The sequence below is a fragment of the Erigeron canadensis genome, chromosome 8, assembly GCF_010389155.1.
Source record: "Erigeron canadensis isolate Cc75 chromosome 8, C_canadensis_v1, whole genome shotgun sequence".
NCBI classification, from domain to species: Eukaryota; Viridiplantae; Streptophyta; class Magnoliopsida; order Asterales; family Asteraceae; genus Erigeron; species Erigeron canadensis.
This window is the reverse complement of record NC_057768.1, coordinates 36103373-36124228: the sequence shown is the minus strand read 5'-3', so window position 1 is coordinate 36124228 and position 20856 is coordinate 36103373. Positions and strand designations below refer to the sequence as shown.

At 33.8% G+C, this 20856-nt stretch overlaps 4 protein-coding genes and 1 long non-coding RNA gene across 8 annotated transcripts; 1 reads left to right on the top strand and 4 right to left on the bottom strand.

The window, feature by feature from the left end:
- Positions 1-1469: 1469 nt before the first annotated feature.
- On the bottom strand, positions 1470-3859 carry LOC122611199 (autophagy-related protein 8C-like). Of its 2 annotated transcripts, none has more exons than XM_043784183.1 (6): positions 3778-3859; positions 3501-3556; positions 3143-3198; positions 3002-3054; positions 2218-2336; positions 1470-1748 (listed from the first exon to the last, which is right to left on the bottom strand). In XM_043784183.1, exons 2-6 carry the CDS (start codon positions 3535-3537, stop codon positions 1654-1656), a joined length of 360 nt encoding a protein of 119 aa, XP_043640118.1. In that variant the 5' UTR covers positions 3538-3556; positions 3778-3859; the 3' UTR covers positions 1470-1653. The 2 variants fall into 2 exon arrangements, with proteins under 2 accessions (XP_043640118.1, XP_043640117.1); XM_043784182.1 differs by having other exon boundaries at positions 3735-3845.
- A 572-nt stretch (positions 3860-4431) lies between these two features.
- LOC122611196 lies at positions 4432-8383 on the bottom strand. 3 transcript variants are annotated; one of them, XM_043784180.1, is made up of 8 exons: positions 8300-8356; positions 8162-8226; positions 7783-7897; positions 7248-7334; positions 5689-5791; positions 5381-5568; positions 4893-5055; positions 4432-4799 (listed from the first exon to the last, which is right to left on the bottom strand). In XM_043784180.1, the coding sequence occupies exons 5-8, from the start codon at positions 5764-5766 to the stop codon at positions 4581-4583; spliced, it is 648 nt and encodes a 215-aa protein (XP_043640115.1). In that variant the 5' UTR covers positions 5767-5791; positions 7248-7334; positions 7783-7897; positions 8162-8226; positions 8300-8356; the 3' UTR covers positions 4432-4580. The 3 variants fall into 3 exon arrangements, with proteins under 3 accessions (XP_043640115.1, XP_043640114.1, XP_043640116.1); XM_043784179.1 differs by lacking the exon at positions 8162-8226 and having other exon boundaries at positions 8300-8383; XM_043784181.1 differs by lacking the exons at positions 7783-7897; positions 8162-8226 and having other exon boundaries at positions 8300-8350.
- Positions 8384-11256: 2873 nt separating this feature from the next.
- Positions 11257-16868, top strand: LOC122579684 (DEAD-box ATP-dependent RNA helicase 32-like). Its single transcript, XM_043751907.1, has 8 exons — positions 11257-11628; positions 12219-12491; positions 13343-13666; positions 13774-13965; positions 14526-14681; positions 15114-15523; positions 15760-15917; positions 16326-16868. Exons 1-8 carry the CDS (start codon positions 11257-11259, stop codon positions 16649-16651), a joined length of 2211 nt encoding a protein of 736 aa, XP_043607842.1. The 3' UTR covers positions 16652-16868.
- Positions 14295-15766, bottom strand: LOC122579685. Its single transcript, XR_006320681.1, has 3 exons — positions 15466-15766; positions 15327-15384; positions 14295-14645 (listed from the first exon to the last, which is right to left on the bottom strand). It is a non-coding gene; the product is annotated as an uncharacterized LOC122579685 (long non-coding RNA).
- Positions 16869-18164: 1296 nt separating the features above from the next.
- On the bottom strand, positions 18165-20743 carry LOC122579435 (CASP-like protein 2D1). Its single transcript, XM_043751611.1, has 3 exons — positions 20152-20743; positions 19874-19985; positions 18165-18482 (listed from the first exon to the last, which is right to left on the bottom strand). The coding sequence occupies exons 1-3, from the start codon at positions 20313-20315 to the stop codon at positions 18222-18224; spliced, it is 537 nt and encodes a 178-aa protein (XP_043607546.1). The 5' UTR covers positions 20316-20743; the 3' UTR covers positions 18165-18221.
- Positions 20744-20856: the final 113 nt, after the last annotated feature.

The window sequence follows — 20856 nt, the reverse complement described above, 5'->3', positions numbered from 1 at the left end:
GAATTTTTGATTAATTTATCAATAACTGTAATTCTTCTCTAACACATTTCTATATTATTTTTTTTTCTTCTGAATATTCCCTGTGCATGTATCATAATAATATGTATTCTGTATCCATATATTGTAAGTATGTGTGAAATCAAGATGGTATTCTTTGTTATAAGGTAGTTTAGCGGAAAATAAAAGAGCTTAAAAACGTTTAATTCGTAAGAGAACAAAATGACTGTGATTTGAACCATTATTATGGGGAATTGAGGTTTATATAATTAAAAACTTTCTCACTATAAATGTAGAAAACTTAGTTTTTTGAACTCTATCTTTTGGACCCAAGAATCTTTCACAGCTGCATTGCTATATATTTGATTAATGTAACAACTTTCTTGATTGCTTCAAGTCTTATAGAACCTAACCTATATGATGACAAACTATTGTTTTCCTAATAATCAATATATAGAAATACAATAAGGGTTATTTGGGCTAGTGAATATTGTTAAATATCGAGGTAGCCAGGTAGGTAGTGCTTTTAGTAAAAAAAGTATTTCACAAACTGTGAGCTCGAAGGCACATGTAAGTATGTGATCATGACCTAAGGCGACCGTGTCACAACAAAGTGAATTTTAAACCTTATATGCTCAAAGTGGCTTGAAGGTGAGCCAATTAAATCAAGGATATTAGACTACAAAGTTTCAAAGGCCTTAAATTCATATGCTTACAAACTTGTGTTTTTATCTTTAAAAGCATTTTAAAAGAAGTGTTACAGAAATTTATCAGTACTAGTAGAATATAAACATACTTTAACATTTTTCCTACATTCATAATTGTACTAAAAAAACTATTCTAAATGGATCATTTAAGTTAGGTTATTATTGAATTTAGTTAAGTAATTTGGTGATCTAATGACCAACTGATTAACAAGTCGATATGATAATATGGACAACTACATATATACTCTAGGCATAAAATGTGTAAATATATATACACCCTATGTTTAAAAAAATGTAGCAAAATATAGCCAAAATGATTTTAAGCAGATCAATATATGGGTAAAAAGCCACAATCTGATTAACAAGGTAGGCAGAACAGTCGAGTAATATTGATCTGAACATATATGTTTGCATTGAAGACAAAATGTTGTAGCGCATTTATTATTAATTGAATATATGTCAGAAAGAACAAGCTGCCACAGTTTCAAAAGAGAGCATGAAATGCATTTCATTCCCCAATTATGTACAGGCGATACAAAATCTGAAAATCAATCAAAGACGACATTCTGCCCAAACACTTTCTGACAAAATAGATTTCAAATGTATAACACACATGATTATGATGACAGACAAAGCGGAGATAAACTTGGAAAGAGAAACAACATTTGTAGTACTCAAGTCATTTGATTTGTTATTTCATCTTAAACAAAGATCAAGCAACTCAACATCAGCAGTTAATCGCAACCAGATAAAAGACCCTGACAATTGGCTTCTAAAGCAAAAGCACATATAACCGTCTCAAGTCAGTTCCATACACATTCCATTCATTTATATACTATTGGAGCGTTAACAGTAATCATCGAGATGCGAAAAACTAAGATAAAAGAATGTACACATTCATAGTCATCTAAAACCATATTCACATCGTCTTTCAAACCACAAACCAGCTTCAGAGCAATCCAAATGTGTTCTCACCACTGTAGGTCATGTAAAGAAAACCATCCTCATCCTTGTTTTCCTCATAGATTGCTGACATCATTGCAGCTGCATACATATTAAACGGGTATATTAGAACAGCCAGAGATGGATAATCAAAATTAATGATAAGAAACGGCCAGTAAAGGTCATGTGTTTTGGATGAAATAAAGGTGAATTGACCCGTGACACATTTTTTATTTAAAAAATAATCAAACTTATGGGGAATAATAGTTACACCAAACATTTTACTTCATTCTAAGAGGTTCTATGCATTACAATCATGAGGAATTACATGTACACCGGATATTTTACTTCATCCACCAGAATGCATAATTTATAGTTTATACATTTTAGCCAATTGATGTAATTCTAGCCTCCCTGAAATTATATTTCTGACGTGTTTCTTTTTGAAAAGTAGTTTTATTTTTCAACTGTCAGACCAGTTAAACGACAAACATAACCTACATACTCCGTTCATAAAATTAGGATAAAAAGTGCCAACACTAGATTAATGCCTTAAAGAATTTCTACTAACCAGTAGGTGGCAGGATGTTCTTTACAAAGATAAAGATAGCCTTCTCGGCACTGAGCTTGATCCTCTTTCTGACAACATAAACGAACTGTCCAACTGTGAGATCAGCAGGAACGAGGTATCTGCATCCATCATCATGTACACATTAGCGATTAAACCAATCGACAAATTCAAGTTAACAATTTACAGTGTGTTGGTATTCATATATGTTGTGTGTGAACATTAGATGCAGTAAAGTATAAATGCAGTATCTGAACTATAAGAGCAGTAACGGGATGATGAGTTAAATGAGGCTACAAAGGACTGATATTTGATCATGACAATTGGCATTCGAGTTTTTAAACTAATATCGGTGTTACCGATGCGATTAACTGCGTGGAACAAGTAAATCTGTTGATTATAGAGACAACCAAACTGATTAAGGTGATACCCAAAAAACTCGATACTTGAAAAACCACTAACTAGAACCCAAAAGAACTATAGAAACAGCATGTACCCTCTCCTCAAGAGACCATAACGCAAATACATTACCATTAAACACCAACAGAAAACAAACTATTCGAAAATTAGTGCCCTCGATAGTATTTCATGTGTTTTAACATCAAGAAACACACCGAAAAAACAACTTGCCACTCAACATTGATGGTCAAATGCCAACTAAGCACCTTAAAGTAAACGATCAAAACCATTAAAAGAGGTGGAATCTACAATTCTAGATTTGCAACACAATAAATGAGATAAAGAAAACGGATTTTAAACAAAACAAGAATAGAAAGAAGTAACGAACTTTTTCTTGTCAATATCAGGAATATCACTTCTTTCAGCCTTCTCCACAATAACCTGTAATACATTACGAAATCCAAACGTGAACACAATACTACATACTTTCAAGTAAACATCCACATGCAAATTTTAATTATAATTATACCGGAATTCTGTCTGGATACTTCTCCCTTATCCGGGCAGCTTCAGCTTGGCGCCTCTCTGAATTTTATTTTATTGTTTTTATTATCAACAATAAAATATCAGACTCTCATAACACAAAATTCATAATATAAAATATATATATATATATATATATTTATCAATAATAGCTTCCATGATTATATCTATTACAGCATACATATACATACATATAAGAATATACACATGTAGCTGCTATACAAACAACTAACACTAATTTGAGTAATCAAATCTATTACAGCATATACATACATATATCTATATATATAGATACACACAGAAAGATCAATCGATTATATAGAATATAATTGGAAAATAAATACCGAGAGGATGTTCGAGTTTGAAAGAGCTTTTGGCCATGGCGATCAACAATCACAAACTGCAAACACAAAACGATTTGATCAGATCAGATCGGATCGGATCGGATCATTAGGGTTTTGATTTTATTTTTGATTTTTTCTCGATCAAATACATTAAATCACATTAATTAACTTGATTTAAATTACATAACTGAAATTTATTTATTATAAAGGATAAATTAGAAAAAAAAACCGTACCAAAAATTGTATATGGATAATAATGAAAAGAAAGAGAAATTACTTTCTTGTATATTAAGAGTTGAGATAATAAAAGAAGAAATTAGTTATCGATGTATGTATTTATATTTTTATTTTTTAGGGTTATATAAAAAGGGAGGGGGAGGGAAAAAAAGAGTAAAGGTGTTATGGTTTCTTCTATTCGATATTGGCCCATTTGGTATTTTAGGCCCATTATTTTTACTCAACAATAAATAGTTACTCCGTAGTACTTACTGTTCACAGTGATACGGAGGGGACGGCGGTGGTGACGGTAGTGCACTAGTGCTGGTGACGATGATAGTGAGTAGTGTTGGGAAATAATGTAAAAAGGGCAGTGTAATAATTTTAAAAATTAAGAGGCGGATATTATGAATTAGTTTCATTAAGCGAATATTAGATACTCGCATTAAAAAAGCTCATAGATAACCAGGTTATAAAAGCTGAGATGTAATATAAACCAGAGAGTCATGGTGCTTTATTACCGAGCATAATCTTTTTTTCTTTCTTTTTTCTGTGTAGCCTAAAGCCCTAAACCGTAGCCTGAATTCAATTGAAGAATAACCAAATATATATCGAACAATCTCATACGAGTCAGAGTCACAGGGTCTTACAGTTTTAAGGGAAGTATGACTATAAACAAAATTGATCTGATGGCTGTCAAAAATATCGACTTATATAAGAGTCAAGATTTGATGTTATAGAAGCTGACGGATAAGGATACGGTTGTAAGACTATTGACCCACTATATTTACCTACATTTATATGCTTCTTTAACATTCTGTCAATTCTGCTTCTAATTCTAGTGCTGTAAAACTATCCTATCTTTTAACCAACATGATGTGGTTCCCTCCTCTTATTCTGCGAAATCAGAATACGCCTTAGTTGTTTTTGCAACTGTGCCTTTGTCTCGTAATTAGAAGCCAGCTTTCTATCTAAATTCTCTTTCACAGCTTGAAGTTCAAACTTTCTCATTTCAGCCGCAATTAACTCATCATTCTCTGAACACCCGGCATTCTTCTGAAGCTGGACGAAACTGAAGTTTAACTGAGACACCAAACGACCAATACAAATAAACCAAACATACTATACATGTAAAAACATGTCACCAACTCATATACTCAAATCTAAAAGAAATACCTCATTCAAACAATTCCTCAACGCTCCCACACGTTTTTCACATTCAGTCTCAAACTTCTCAGCTTGAGCCCTAAATTCATCAATATCATGAGCTTTCAACGCGTAATACTTATCCTTTTCCTTATCTAACTCTTCCAGATCTTCCACTTCACTTTTTAAAACCCTGATTTGAAACCAATACTATGAGAATGCATTTATATTACGTCATTCAAATGTAAAAAATGATAGATGTTCAAATGAGAATATATAAAAAAAATACCGAAAACATGTAAAAACACGTTTGTTTAATATGTTCACAAGTGAACAGGCCTGGAATGTTCATACGTGAACAAGTTCAGTTACATGTGAATGAAAAGTCGACTGTAATTTTCTTCAAAAATATTTTTGGTCATTATTTAAAATTTGGTGACTTGAACAGACTTAATCACATGTGATATAATATGTAATTTATAACTTCTCGCAGAAAACAAAATGTATTAATTAGGAACCTGAATTGGTGGATTTGAGTGAGATAGATTGAATCAATGCGATCAAGTTGAGATTTGATTGAAGAAATGATGAATTGTTGTGAGGCGATTTTTTGTTCAAGTTTTAAACACTTTTGTTCGATGTATCTGATTTCTGAAAGCTTTGAAGCTAGGGTTTCTGATTTTTTATTCTGAACTTCTTTCTCTGTCTGCAAATGTATATTCCAATCAATTATTATAATCAATATATGTATATACACATTCCAATCAAAAAGAGAGAATGTGCATGTGAGTGTGTGAAGGAAGGGGGGAAGGGATGAAGATGATACCTGGAGAAGAGAGAGGCGTTGGTTTCTGGTAGCTTCCATCTGTTTGAGTCTGTCTTTGAAGGAAGATGAAAGGGCCATTGTACGTTGATTGACGTAATCACAACTGTTACAATTTTAGAGGGAGTAGGTGTGTGAGGTTTTATAGTGGTAGTGGTTAATTACTTAATTGATTAATAGAATTTTGGAACTAATTAAGGGATTATATTTTAGTTGATTACTACTTTAAGTAGTATTGTTTCATTGAACAAATCAATTTTCCACTGGGTATATCATGGATAGAAAACTTTGACCTCGTGGTTTTGAAATCTGACCTATGTTTTGTCAAGAACTGATTCTATACAATCTTTTACATGTCTTAGTGCCACGGATCAAGAAGTCGAGCTCGATATCGTATGTGTCCCGATTACCATAAAACTCATCTTCAAGTCAATTGAGTGTTTGCATGAGGTGCATATGCCACAAGGATGGATCGTTTTGACTTGTGTATAAACCAGTAATATTATATAATACAATTCACATTATGTAGCTGCCTATCTAATTGTACTGTATTCCTAATAAGTCGCTTTGTAGCTTATAAAGGGTTATGCCTTACGAATGATTGTTAGATGTTAGTAAAATATTAGTATTGTTACACGCACATGTGGGGGGACTTTGGTAGGTTATTCAAAGGCCTTGACACCACATTGTGCATTTCATTTGTAGATCTTGCTTTTCATGTAAGAGCGGTTCACTATATAAACCTTGCTTCATTAGGTACTTGTATTAATTCATTACTGAGTAACTAATGTCAGCTAGCATTACTGGTCATATTTTACATGCATATACACAAAGCTTGGGGAGTGGGGACTGATGTTTTCCACATAAGTCGATAATTCCTTTTAGGGAAAACTTCAACTATATATCTTAATACCCGATTGATGCATGTGTTTGAGTTAAGGATTCAATAATTTTGCTAGTTTCATGTATGTCTGAGAAACTGAGACTATGTCTGCAGATTAAGCTTGAAACTTTAAAGGGGATCACATTGGTTCTCTGACTATTCTAGTCATTTTTCATAACTTTAGCCACACCTTTGTTAGAATAAGCTTTACCAAACAATACACCTAAATTACGTTGTCTTGAACTTGAAGTATATTATACAACCATATGGTCCTTTAAACTTTGAAGGTTATAATTTACCTCTAAAAAACCTTTTTGACCTCAAAATTTATAAGTGATATGATCCATGATAGTGGCGAATCACATTTTACCTCTATCTTAGACTATAGGAACTCCCCTTTATAATCCGGTGATACTGCCGAACCCTACAATTAATCTCCTCAATAAGGATATTAGCTATATCCTAATCCCATATAAGCTTCATGTTTAACGTTGGTCCCCAAAGATAATATTTTGTAAGTTGTTGCGAAAGTAAAGCTATGTCTGCCGAAAATACTTGGTATCAATTTTTTGAGATAACAGTAGTTAAGCAATATATGTCACAACCAACCAACCAAGTATAATGAAAAGCTACTGCCTATTATACATATAATAAAGAAAATCGACAAAAAGTAACAAACCTTATGGTTGATGAAGTTCTCGCCAAAGTGAAATAAAAAAAGCAAGCAGTTTTAGTCTTAAACCGAGGTTTCCAGGGAGCTTGAGACCTGTATTTACAATTGAGTAAACAACAAAAAGAATAAGCTAATTTAAAAATCTTAAGTGATACATATTGGAGTGCATATATACACAGTTTACACATGATAAAACTTAGTGGTCTAATAGTAAAGTATGCAATGAATCATATAAGTTACCTAAACTGTAATAAACAACATATGACCGACTACAAGAAGTATCATATTTTTGTGCTATGCAAGCTAAAAAAACATAAGAATTGAATTTTGGCAATATATGAAACAATGTCATTGAATTTATATACGCATTCACTGCATCAGTAAAATGGGTGGGTGTAGTGAAAGACGCAGGGAGCAACCTAGTGTTTTTTGTTTTTTTGTTTTTTTTGGCAGAGCCTAGAACATCGAACGTCACTTGGCATAATAAAATGACATCATTTGAGTATAAAAATCAAGAACTATCAAAGATACAGAAACTAACCTCTATAATGGCTGGCCTGTTAGATATGAACTGAACTTGAATTTTTTATTTTTTTTTTATAACTTATCAGGCGAACATTGGATAGGCATCATCTAAGCAAATCAAATGCTGCTCTCTATAATAAAAAAAAAGAAAGAAAAGATTTAGAAATGATATAATGAAGTTGTATAACACCCTATAACAAAAGAAAAGAACTTTCATTAATCAAAAAAAAGTTGATGTTAAAAATAAGTATTTGTCACTTGTGACACAAGATGTTAAATAGGTTTCAAAAAATTGATTAACAATTGTCTGTTTGAACTTTGAACAGCACACTTATGTAAAACATATCTGAAGCATCAATTATGAGAAAACGAAAAAAAAAATCAGTTTTTAGCACCTCAAACTGGAAGCTATGAAAATAATCATCAAATTTTCACATATGCATTTCATCGAGCACCTTGTCTGCAATATAATGCGTGAACTTATGAACAAAAATCACAGACCACACAATATGGGAGATGATAGAGATCCTTACCTGAACTAGTGAAACAGGTTATTGTTTTGGTCCGCGATTTGAAGTCCGCTTCTTGTTTTTCTGCAGCGTTTAGTAGAATTTAAAAATATGAGGAAGAGAGGAGAGTTTATATTTGGAGGATCGCTTTCTTACCTTGAGATTGAAAGGTCTGTCAAGTATTCAATTGTATCAAGTGCAATAACTGTAGTACATCAGATGTGGCAATTAGAGTACCCAATGGTGTGGGCCGTATTGGTCCGTATTGGATTTCGTGGTGGAGGGATTCGTGGTGATGAATACGGATTGCAAGTGTTGTTTGTTTGGTTTTTTTTTCCCCAACGGCTACCTGATTTAAAAAAAATATATATATTTTTTGAATTTACTATACAATCTTCAAACAACTGATTATCAAAATTTTTAAAAAAATCAACCTTTTTCGTCTTTTATTCACTTATTTAACCCACTTATTTCATTCATTCAACCAAAACTCAAATACTTTCATATCAAAATCCGATTCATTCTTCAAACTAAAAATCACCATGTCTTTCTCATCGAGCATCCATACATACTCGGGTCCATTGCTTAGCGATGACGACAGTGATGAGGAGCTCGTTTTTTTTTTCTTATGTACGCTGCTCGTTTTTTTTAATAAAACGGTATTTTAGGATTTTGATATAATATTTGTGTTTATTTTATAAATTATATTTGTGGTTTTATTTATTAAAAGTTTGAAAATAAATATATTGGAGTGTATTGGTTAGTATTGGATGTATTGAGTGTGAATTGAGGAAAATGTATTTGGAAAGATGTTTTGCTGATGTGGCGCTGATGTGGCGCTGTATTAGTTAGTATTAGTATGGACCATTAGGGGTGCTCTTACCAAATGGAAGTCTTCTTATCACACTAAACTCATTATTGAAACTTACAACAACAAGACCCACTGGGCGGGGTATGAGGGAAGTGGGTAGAGAGATCGCTTCCAATAGCGTACCAGTCATTTTAAAATAGCATACGAAGATATACCTGTCTGTTGAGTACACTCGGCAACATTAAGAGTAGGGAAAAATAGCAAACAATCGACCTAGATAACTTAAGCACAGGTTCAACAATACACATACAATAGCAACCATATTGAACGTAAACATTTTAAAAAGTGTTTGAGCATAATAACCATGCCTACATACATATAAAAAGAATTAACTAAGAATTTTTAGTGCACAATAGGTACAAGGAAATTAACGGATGGTAAGCAACCTATAAGGCAAACTAACTTACGCCACCGAGCTAAACTAACCCTAGTCCACTCACATGCTCCCAATCCACTAAACTAATTCTAATCCTCCAATAATCTCTCATCGGTCATGTCCTCTAATAGACAAAGCAGTTTGGGACAGCCTAGAGTAACCTCCCCCTCGATTTTGGCCTACCTCTACTCAGGCCAAATCCATTACGTAAGTTATGGATGACCAAAATCTAAGTAAAAAATCTACAAAAACCTATTGTGAAAAAAAAAAAAATTAACCAAAAAGAAGTGTTGGGTCAACCTTTAAAAAGGATATATGTTGACCCATTTACCAACCCTCCCAGTTTTCGATTTGTCAAGCTAGCTGAACAAGTATACTTTTCTCTTGCAATGTTTCAAACAGTGGTGGCCCTGAGGATTTGAGTACCAAGGCCGAGTCGGGATAATATATGCACTCTAGCTTTTAGAGAATTAAAATGTATATGTAATTTTTTGACAAATGAGACTTTATAACATCATAATATTTATAATTTAGTCATTAGCTTGTTATTGAAATTAAATATATCTATTTATATAACACATTATACTTATACATATGCAATATATATAGAAAATTTTCAACGATTTTGTGCCCCTTCAAACATGTGCCCTGCCCGGAGGTCGGGTTTGCCTTCCATGGTTCCAAGCATCTTCATTTCGGAAGACAAAAGAAAGAAAACCGACCGTTTTCAAAGTCATAACGAGCAGTTCAACCAACTTTACGTATGCAACATCATCTAGCAGGCAATCCACCAGGGATATAAAAAAACAACGGGAAGATTTATATACTCAAGAGTGTACATAGATATATACCGAAAACTAAATGTGTGACTTCTTCGATAAAGAAATGCAACATGTACCAACAATCTGTTACAAAATAATGTAGCACATGAAGTGGGGTAAGGTAACTATATAAATGTCATGTCTATATAATAGTGTAATTTGTTGATTGAATTGTGTCTCATTTCTTATCTCAGCCCATTTAGTTATGAATGAATACATTTGTGTCAAATCATGTAAAAGTAAAATTAAAAAAAAAAAAGAACTACAAAGGGAATGGGTTGAACCGGTTGAAAACCAGTCTAAGTAAACTTTCGATAACAATGTAACTACTTTGGATTAAAAGTTTTCAATACCTTTTTGACAATGTAACAACTTTGTATCATAAGTGATCAAAAGTTTACAGCTTTGGATCAAAAGAAAAACAATAATTTTGAATTTTAGATGTGCCTTAATGTAGCTCCATATGCAGCAGTAGCTTTCTCAATCAACCAAAGGTATTGGTTGGCCCATCAACCCACTGGTTGTGGGTTCAAGTCTCGTTGAAGATTATTCGAGTATGGTTCTAGCCATAAAAACTTCCGTTGCCTCTAGAGACAGAGATCTAGGATTCGATTTTCACCGGCTCTTTTCTACCTTATGTATAATCTTAAGCAGCCTCTCTAGTCTCTAAGTTAGTAGGGATAAGACAAGACGTCCTACATCTCAACCTATCCAAATATGAAATACCGTCACAAGATGGTATTCGGACCCATAAGTGAAGATAGCCCGTTGGGCCTAACAACAAATTTTATGTAGCGGTCGAAAGAATTTAAGAAAACGGCACGCGAAGAAAAGGCATAATGAAGATGGTTTCTTGTATATAGCAAGAAGACGTACGTATCTGCATGCAGCTGATCCTCAAAACCCTAAGAAAATGAAAAAACCCAAATCCAAACTCCAAAACAGAAGAAAATCAGAAGTTGAAGAAATTGAATTCCTTTCAAAATGGATCGAACATGGAAAACCCGACTCTGGTTCCAACCCATTGTCTCTTCTCCCTTTGCCTGCGAAGTCTCCGGTTGGGCGTATCGATGATGAAAACAGTACTAGTTATTCGCGGTATGCAGGCTGCACAAAGTTCCAACAACTTCCTATTTCAAAGAACTTGAAAGATGGGTTAAGACAATCTGGGTATAAAAACATGACTCGTATTCAAAGAGCTTCTTTGCCTCACTCCCTTTGTGGCCGCGATATACTCCCTTCTGCTAAAACAGGCTCCGGAAAAACTCTTGCTTTTATCATTCCTGTAAGTTTAATTTTATATTATAGATAGTAGATTGTTGTTATTAAGATTTTGTTTATGTTATTAGATGTATCAAATTTGATTATAAATACGATATTGACTTTAATATAAGTAAACCGGGTTAAGTATGACGGATGTCTAGTATGAAAAAACTAAAGTTGCATGTGTTTATTGTAATAATAAACTTTCAAATCTTGTGCATCGTATGTTTCTGTCCAATTAGAAACTTATAAGTAGGAGCGTATATGGTTGCCACATGCCCACATATACCCGAAAATACATACGATGCACAAGATTTGAAAGTTCATTACTACAATAGACACAACTTTTAGTTTTTTCACACTATAGACCTTCGTCCATAATTAATTACATTCAGAGATACTTACCCCTAACTAAACCATATAGCGGTTCGCTTTTCTAATTAAAAGTACTAAGTAGTGGTTTAAAATCCTTAGAACATTAGGTGTTGTCCCAGAACGAAGAAGGCAGAACCACCCATGAGACGACACCTGATGCTCTAATGGATTGTGAAATTCAAAGTTCGTGTTTTTATTATAAAAACTCATGTAGTCTGATTCTAAAAACTTTACTAGGTGTTGGAGAAATTATACAAAGAAAGATGGGGTGTAGAGGATGGAGTAGGTAGCATTATCATGTCTCCAACAAGGGAGTTGGCATACCAGCTTTTTGGTGTATTAAAATCAGTTGGAAAGCACCATGGATTTAGTGCAGGCCTCTTAATTGGTGGTAACGAGTATGATGTAGAGAAAGATCGCGTGAATCACATGAATATATTGATCTGTACTCCTGGTCGCCTTCTCGAGCACATGAACTCAATTCCAAATTTCGATTGTTCCCAACTACAGGTCATAATCTTATTTCTTCACAATTTTCTTTCACATTGCATACGTTTGCTTTGTCAATCTTTTATATTTGGTTTGATGACATGTACTTTTAAGTTTTTCACCTCTTGTGCACTTTTTTGTAATTACAATCAACTTCTCATTTTGATTATGTGTGTAAAAAAGAATTGGATGTTCCAAAATGAGTTTTGGCAATATTGGCCTACATCCCCCCCTCCCCCCCCATAGCCTGCCGTTGATGAGATTGGCCATCCGGGTATCGTTGCAATAATGGCCTTCACACAAAAGCTTGGTTTGATTCATTCTAATTTTCTGAATGGTTGTATCTGTTTGGGCCACATCTTTATCTGAAAAGGAACATTTGAAACCCTTCTCAAACATTATAGGTATCCAGGCTGTTTGACCCATTTATAGTAACACTCAAAAGGAGGAAAGTGTAGCCGGTAACCTTTTCAAACCTGTTTGACCTGTTTTTCAAATTGACCACTTGGACCTGTACCCACTCTACCCAGTTTGCGTTCTGCAATTGAAGTGGTATACTTTAGAGCTGGTCAAATGGGTCTGATACATTGACCTGCTCAGGGCTTCTTAACCATTTAGTTATCTAGTTTTTTAGCATTCGATTATAGGAGCTTGTAAGCATTTGAATAAACATTGGCCCCATTTGCATTATCTTTAGTTGGTGTTTTATTTTATCTACTTGACCTGTTAGAGGTAAAGTATGATCCAAATGCTCGGCTGTTAAAAAAAAAACTCCAAGTGGATCCTATTTTGGTTTATTGGGTCGGGATGGGGATGCTTAGATATGCTTGCCAGTTTGCTGATGTGGGTGTATACTTCATATCGGCCAACAGATTTTGGTACTTGATGAAGCAGATCGAATTCTTGGTGCTGATTTTAAGAAAGAAGTCAATGCTATAATTTCACAACTTCCAAAACACAGACAAACTCTATTGTTCTCTGCAACACAAACAAAGTCAGTTAAACATCTTGCACGACTCAGTCTGAAGGACCCTGAATATATTGCTGTTGATGAGGACGCTATTGCTGCAACTCCCACACGTCTTCAGCAGAAGGTCATGCTTGTCTCCCTTGATCAAAAGCTAGACATGTTATGGAGCTTCATTAAGGGACATCCACATTTAAGAATTCTAGTTTTCCTTGCCACCTGCAAGCAGGTAGCTGGGTGTTTTTTTTTATTCCAATTAAAATTTTCTACAATCAATATGCTGTTCCTTTCAACAGCTTTTTTCATTAATGTATTTAACCTGTTGCGTGGTTTTAGGTGAGGTTTGTGTATGAAGCATTCAAGAAACTTCTCCCTGGGGTCCCTTTGAATTATCTGCATGGAAGGATGAAACAAATACAACGGACGTTCATACTACAGCAGTTTGTTGATCGCCGATCAGTTCTCTTCTCAACTGACGTGGCTTCAAGAGGTCTCGATTTCAACAAAGGGGTTGATTGGGTTGTTCAGGTAAGTTAAAGTGTTCACTAAATGTGGCTAGTCTAATTAATGGATTGCAAGAACAATATTGCAAAATGATTCTGAGTAAAAAGAATTTAGGACATCGTTTGCATCAAAAGTATACTTTGACTTGTTTTCAACCTGTTTAACCCATTCTCTCTGTAGCCAAGTTTTCTTTACGGGATACTAGACAACACGAACTGACTCATTCATAACTAAATGGGTTGAAATCAGAAATGTGATACTTGCGACAAATTAAAAGCAAATTCTTATGGAGCTTTTTTTTTCATGGGATACAATACAACATGAACTGACTCATTCATAGGTAAATGGGTTGATATCAGAAATTTAATCTTTGCGAAAAACTAACAGCAAATTCTTATATAGTGATGTGGCATCACTAAAATGATGATAGAGACAATGAAAGTCAATACAGTTGACAATAGTTTACACACTTTATGTACCACATCAATTTTGTAAGAATTTGTTCCTAAGTGTAGCATTTCATACTGGCTTCCAGTCTTTATGTACGCTATTGACTACGTATAAATTTATCTGTTTTTTCTCAGGTGGATTGCCCTGATGACGTTGCAGGTTACATACATAGAGTTGGCCGAACTGCCCGTTATGATTCCGTAGGGCGGTCAGTTTTATTTCTCTTGCCTTCCGAAATGAAAATGCTTGAGAGACTGCAGGAGAAAAAGATACCTATTCAGTTGGCAGAGGTAATATGCTAAGTAGAAAAATGGGCGGGTTGGTAAACGGGTCAATATGCATATTTTTTAGTGCGTGTTTATGTGGGTCAGATTGGGTTGAACAAAACATTTTGTTTTTTACTTTTTATTAATGAATTATTGTGTTGAATATGATTACAAAGTTTTCATTATCATTTATAACAATGATCTAAATATTGAGCAAACTTATTTAGGAGACTGCTTGCGTCAAAAAGCTACACTCAGGGCAACTTATGACCCATTTAACATTGTGACAGGTTTCATCTGTTGGTGATTTTCTTTTAATTGTTCCATTTGACCCATTAGAGAGACAATAATACAAATGCAACTATTCTAATGTTATGTGTTTTTGCTTCGTTTATGTATTTGTTGGTGTTTGAAAATTGTTGTCTATTCATTCATTGCAATTTCAAATTGCTTCAGGCAAATAAAAACCGGCTGCAATCAATTTCTGGTTTATTAGGTGGTCTTCTAGTCAAGGAAACGGGTCTACAACCATTGGCTCAGAAGGCCTTTAAAACATATGTGAAATCGATTTACAAAAAGAATGATAAAGAAGTTTTTGATGTGACAAAGCTTCCCATTGAAGATTATTCAGCATCCTTGGGTTTGCCAATGACTCCAAGACTACATTACCTTGACCGTAAGAATCCAGAAAGGGGGCTCACAGAATCCAATTCAGTATCTGAAATACCTGTGAGAAAAGAGTTGATTAGACAAAAGTCAAGTAACAACTTACTTGAGGAATCTGAAGATGATGAGACACTTGATTTACTTCATAGAAAGGAAACTCCTGATGGCGAAGAAGGGAATGCAATAGCAGTTGACGATATGTATGTAACCTCTTTACTTCTTATTTTCTTATGAGTTGAACAACTCCCACCGTCCCAAAATATTGTCTAGAAAAATCACAGCCTAATTTCAAGACAACCTAAGAATAGAAAGACAATAAATATGGGATGGAGGGTGTATTCAATTGTTATTTTCTTGTACTGGTTTTTATCAGCAAAATGCATCACATTTGGTTGCTGTTATATCTTAGATGCCTTTTTTTTTACTCTCTTAACAGGCCTTCAACAAGAGTTCTTAAGAAAAAGAAGCTGAAGATCAATGTCCATAGACAATTCGGGAATCGAGTTGTATTTGATGAAGAAGGGAACACCCTGCCACCGGTTGCAGCACTAGCAGACACAAGGGCAGACTCTGCTCTACTTGATAGAGATAAAGGTAAGAAACAACCTTTTTCTTCAGGTGACAATTGCATGACATCTTCTAGATGTGGCAAATTGAACAGGGTCATCCTGGCCGCGGTTGGGTAAATCTCAAATGGATAGTTTTTCATGGTCTCAAACGAGCCCTACTGGGATGATGAAATCGTCCAGTCCTTTTTAGAAGCAGTCTCTCTACCCTATGGTAGAGGTAAGACTGTATACATCTCACCTTATGTCTGGATTGGGTACAAAAGTAGTTGTTGCGATATTTGTTTTACCCATTTGACTCGGTATAGATAAAACATAACTAAAATCAGCTATTCAGCTCATTCACAAGTGAAGGTATTTAAATTGCTACCTCTACTTAAAGTGATCCAAATGGAATTTACTAGACATTTTTTTCCCTGACCCTTTTCCCTTGCAGTATGTAAGAGGTTTGCAGACTTGAGAGAAGATATGAAGAAACGTGACAAAGAGGATAAGCAACTGGACCATCAAAGACGTAAAGAGAAGAGAACAAAGGAGAAGAATAAACATAAAAGAGCAAGAGATGAAGAAGATGAGGATGAAGAGAATGATGACTTTTCTAAGTCAGATAAAGACTCCAAGAATGTCAAAAGAAACAAGGTGTATTTTGATAGCGATAGTGATAATGAGAATAAAGAAAAGGTGACATTGAAGACTGATGCAATCTCTTTAGCAGATCAAGAGGAGCTTGCCCTCAAGTTATTGAGCTCAATGCAATCTTGAGTTTTGATCTCCACAATGTGTCTAAAGAAACGGAATGGATTAAATGTTCCACTTTTGTTGCGGGTCGACTTTTGTGCTCCCTTGATCTAAAGAACTAGTGTAAACATCAATTTTGTAAATTTTTAAGTAGCATATATAGGTAAAATTTTTACTAACCCAAAACAAAGTTGGGGATTGTAATTTTCATGGTAGTTAAATGTTAAGGCCGAACTGAAGACAGGGTGCAATTCATCAAAGTTGAGACTTGAGAGTCAGAAGACAACTATGTTCTGTTTACACAAACAGAGATTGAAGATAGCCCGTAGCCCCGTACGTCCTAATTAAGGGCCTATTTTTTATTATTATTATTTTTTTTTCCAGAACATCGAGTTAGTTGTTAGCAGTTACCATTCGAGACACCACAATGACATCCAATTTGGCAGTATACGGTGTTCGAACCACGCATGTCTGAGATGAAACTCAGGACTCTCAAAACCACCCCCACCCCCCTAATAATCCACTCCTACAAATAATAATTCACTCAAGTTAAGAGTCTAATTAGATTCAAACCCTGGTGGATTTCTCCACTATCAAAGACCTTACCAATGGGTCACCAACCCATTGGCAATTAAGGGCCTAATTAGATTCACTCAAGTTAATTTTTTTGAATTTTGCTCATAACTTTTGTTCTTCCAACGATTTTCATTTCAAGTAAGGACTTATAATCCACATCAATCGGATAAAGTTGTGATTGGGCTCAAAAAAAAAAAAGGCGAAAATGGTCTTGTTTTATGAAAATATCCACTATCTCAATTCACTTCGTATCAATGGCTACTCGTTGCACTAATATTTACAGTATTAAACAAGAACGGTAGTTGATAATTTTTGATATTACAAATATTATCAAACATTCAACAACTTATCTCTTTTTTTTTTTTTGAACGGCTCAACAACTTATCTCTTACTTCAAAAAATACAGCAAGTTCTTTATATTTTAAGAATTGTTGTCTCTATCCTCAGAAAACATACACCAAAGTCCCAAGATTCGTCTTTTTCATGGTTGATTATAAGAAAACAAAGACAATGACTTGTGTCATTATGAATATGAATACTTACAATAGATATGGATAACACACATCACAGTACCACACATTGTTATTTTGAACACGGATCTATACTTCTACTTGCTTGTCATACCTTTTTATATAATACCATTTTTGTGATTTTTATGCAAAAAATTACATATTGCCATGGCATACATATAAAAATCCTATAAAATATACAAAGAGATATACATACCAAAAAAAAAAAAAAAACAATTAACTTTAAAAATCAAAATAGGATATAAGTAATAAACAATGACATACAAATACTCCAATTTTTTAAGAAAGTAACAAGTTTCACATTCAAAGTACCAATTATAAGATACAATAATCCTTGCATTCTAAGCAAAATAAAGTTGTTGTGACAACGATATTGCAAATTAATGTCGTATTAAATTGAACTCTTGTAATGTATGATGATATTTGACATCTAAAAAAAAAAAGTCAAGCAAAATCATTCATAATCAAACACATATTAGTATACAAATTTAGGTCCTTTCATCTTCTACTTCTTTGGAAACAAAAGGAGGTTCAAATCTTGAGAAAACCCTAAAGGCTGAAATCAAAGAAAGCACAAAGAAACAAAGCAAAGCAATAAAATGGAGGACCAAGATGAGATTTAGTCTTCCACAAAACCTCCCAAATGAAGAACAAGCTTCACTCCAAGTAACCTTTTGGTTGCCATTGTAGGCCAGGTACACCAATTGTCCAAGGCTACCCAAACATGCCACCATTAGATATGTCATCACCTATATCATCATTTTACGATCAAATTAATAACACACGACAAGAACGGTAAGTCTTTGAAGCTCAACGCATTCAAGTTGCTTATCATCTTTTTGGAGAACCAAAAGGCCAAAATTCTTTGGCATTTATTTGCTATATAGTATCTATTGACACAACTTAACTATGTTATCATAATGCACAAAACTATAAACCTTTGATCATAGTCTTTAATTATGTCAATGGGTTAATTAATATATGAGATTTGAGCTCTTGATCTTCGCATTATCTTGAAAAGATGCCTTCAACTTGGATATTATTTTGAAAAGAATAAGCACATAACTTCTTTTTTTTTTAAATGCTATTAGGATCACTCACGGCACCACCTTTTGCAATCAGTGGCACCCACGCGATCATCCCCAAATACCTTTCAGGAGGAAACCCAAATAATTGAGAAAAACCCGCTGTATGCAAGACTCGAACCCGTGATGTATACACATCCAGGGGCTCTATCCCACTTCCTGATGATCATTGAGCTAAAGCTTTTGGACAAATAATAAGCACATAACTAACACAAGTTAATGAATTATGGGTAATATATATTTTAGAATAATAATAAATCAACCTAATTGGTGTGCCTAATTGTAAGATGATGACATGTGAAAAAATCAGGGGGCAAGATTAGGTAAGAGAATTAGCGGAATCCACATATCAAATTCTTAAGGTTTTAGGCATATATTTAGACACACCAATTAGGTTGATTAATCATTTTCCTATATTTTATATTGAAGCTCTTCACCTTTGTTATATGTTAAAGCGTTTTTTTTCTGAAAGACCCTTTTTTTTTTGAAAGAGTTGCAAAAAAAAGTAGGAATCTTTTGTCATTCTTTATTAGAAAATCTAGAGATCCGACGTATTATTGGTCATTGGGACACACTTATGACCTATCAAGAATGTGAATGTAGGACCAAAAAGACATATATATGAATGATTGTAAATGTTTTGACACACTCTTAATTAAGAGTAAGATTTATATAGATAACCGAAATTTGAAATTTTTACCTTGGTTATATTTGAAAATTATCTCATAGTTTGGACATTTGACTATGATACATGAGACATGATACACATAACGATATGTATGTTGGACTTTTTTATTTCAAGGGAAATTATTATAGTAATAGTAAATATTATCATCATTATCATAATATACGAAACAACTATACTAAAATGTAGTAACAAGTTTATTATGCTTGTTTATTTGTTTAAATTGCAATAAGCATTATCTAATTGAAACAGCTAATTACGTAGCCATTCATTTAGCCCATCACTAGCTTTACTTTTGGGAATTTATTTATTTACTTATAGTAAAATATAATACTCGTAACTCATAAAGATTGAAATTTAAATGACCAACCTGATCACAAACAAAATAAATCCAAGCTTTGCTCATCAAATTCTTGACCCATGAAGATATAAAAGCCACCAAAGCATACCCTGCTGAAATTGCACTTATGCTGACAAAGAATCTGTCCAATTAAATCACACCAAATTTTGAGAATATTATCAAAGAAAAAATATCTAGATTGATTAAATATATAATATAATATTTCAAAAACTTTTTTCTGTCCTCGGGTTGTAATACAAAGAACATTTTCGAAAAACAAAAAATTATAAGCTAGATTGATTACGTACCTGAGACCCTTGAGATTACTGAACTCTAATCTACCGTAGATTTCACTATCTTGATGATTAGTCAAAGTCAACCACATAGAAACAACACTTAGAGGAATCACAATTAACCTTAATGAAGAATCCAACACTTTAAGATTATTCACATTTTCACCAAGAATCATCATCTTATAAAACCAAAACCCAAAAATAAAGCTCACTTTGAACTTGACAACAAAAAACTAAAAAAAAATGTGATCAAGATTGTGACTTTTGGCTTTGATATATGAATCCAAGAAAACTGCTTTTATATGAGTATACATTTATGCTTTTATAATTTTTAAGAAGAATGATTAAATGGATCAAAGAATTGATGGTAAGGTGTCATGATTGTGAGGTTGGTGTACTGTGCAAGAAAGATATAATGATGGATTTCCAAGTGGCAAAAAGACTTTTCTTCTGAGCTACCACAAAGCACTCACCAAGTATAAACCACTGTGTGTGTGATGATCAGTGACCCCCACCTGATGTATTAAAGCACTTGGTTTTAGTCGATCAATTATAAGTTGTACTAACTGCACTGAGAGTTGTACTTTTATATGTTATATGGAGTACTCAGACTTTGTTTCTCAGGGGTTTTGAGGATTTCTTTTCCGAATATAGGCATTCCTATTTATAAAAGTTCGGATATCCGATTTCGGATGGTTCGGATATCCAAAAACTTTGGAT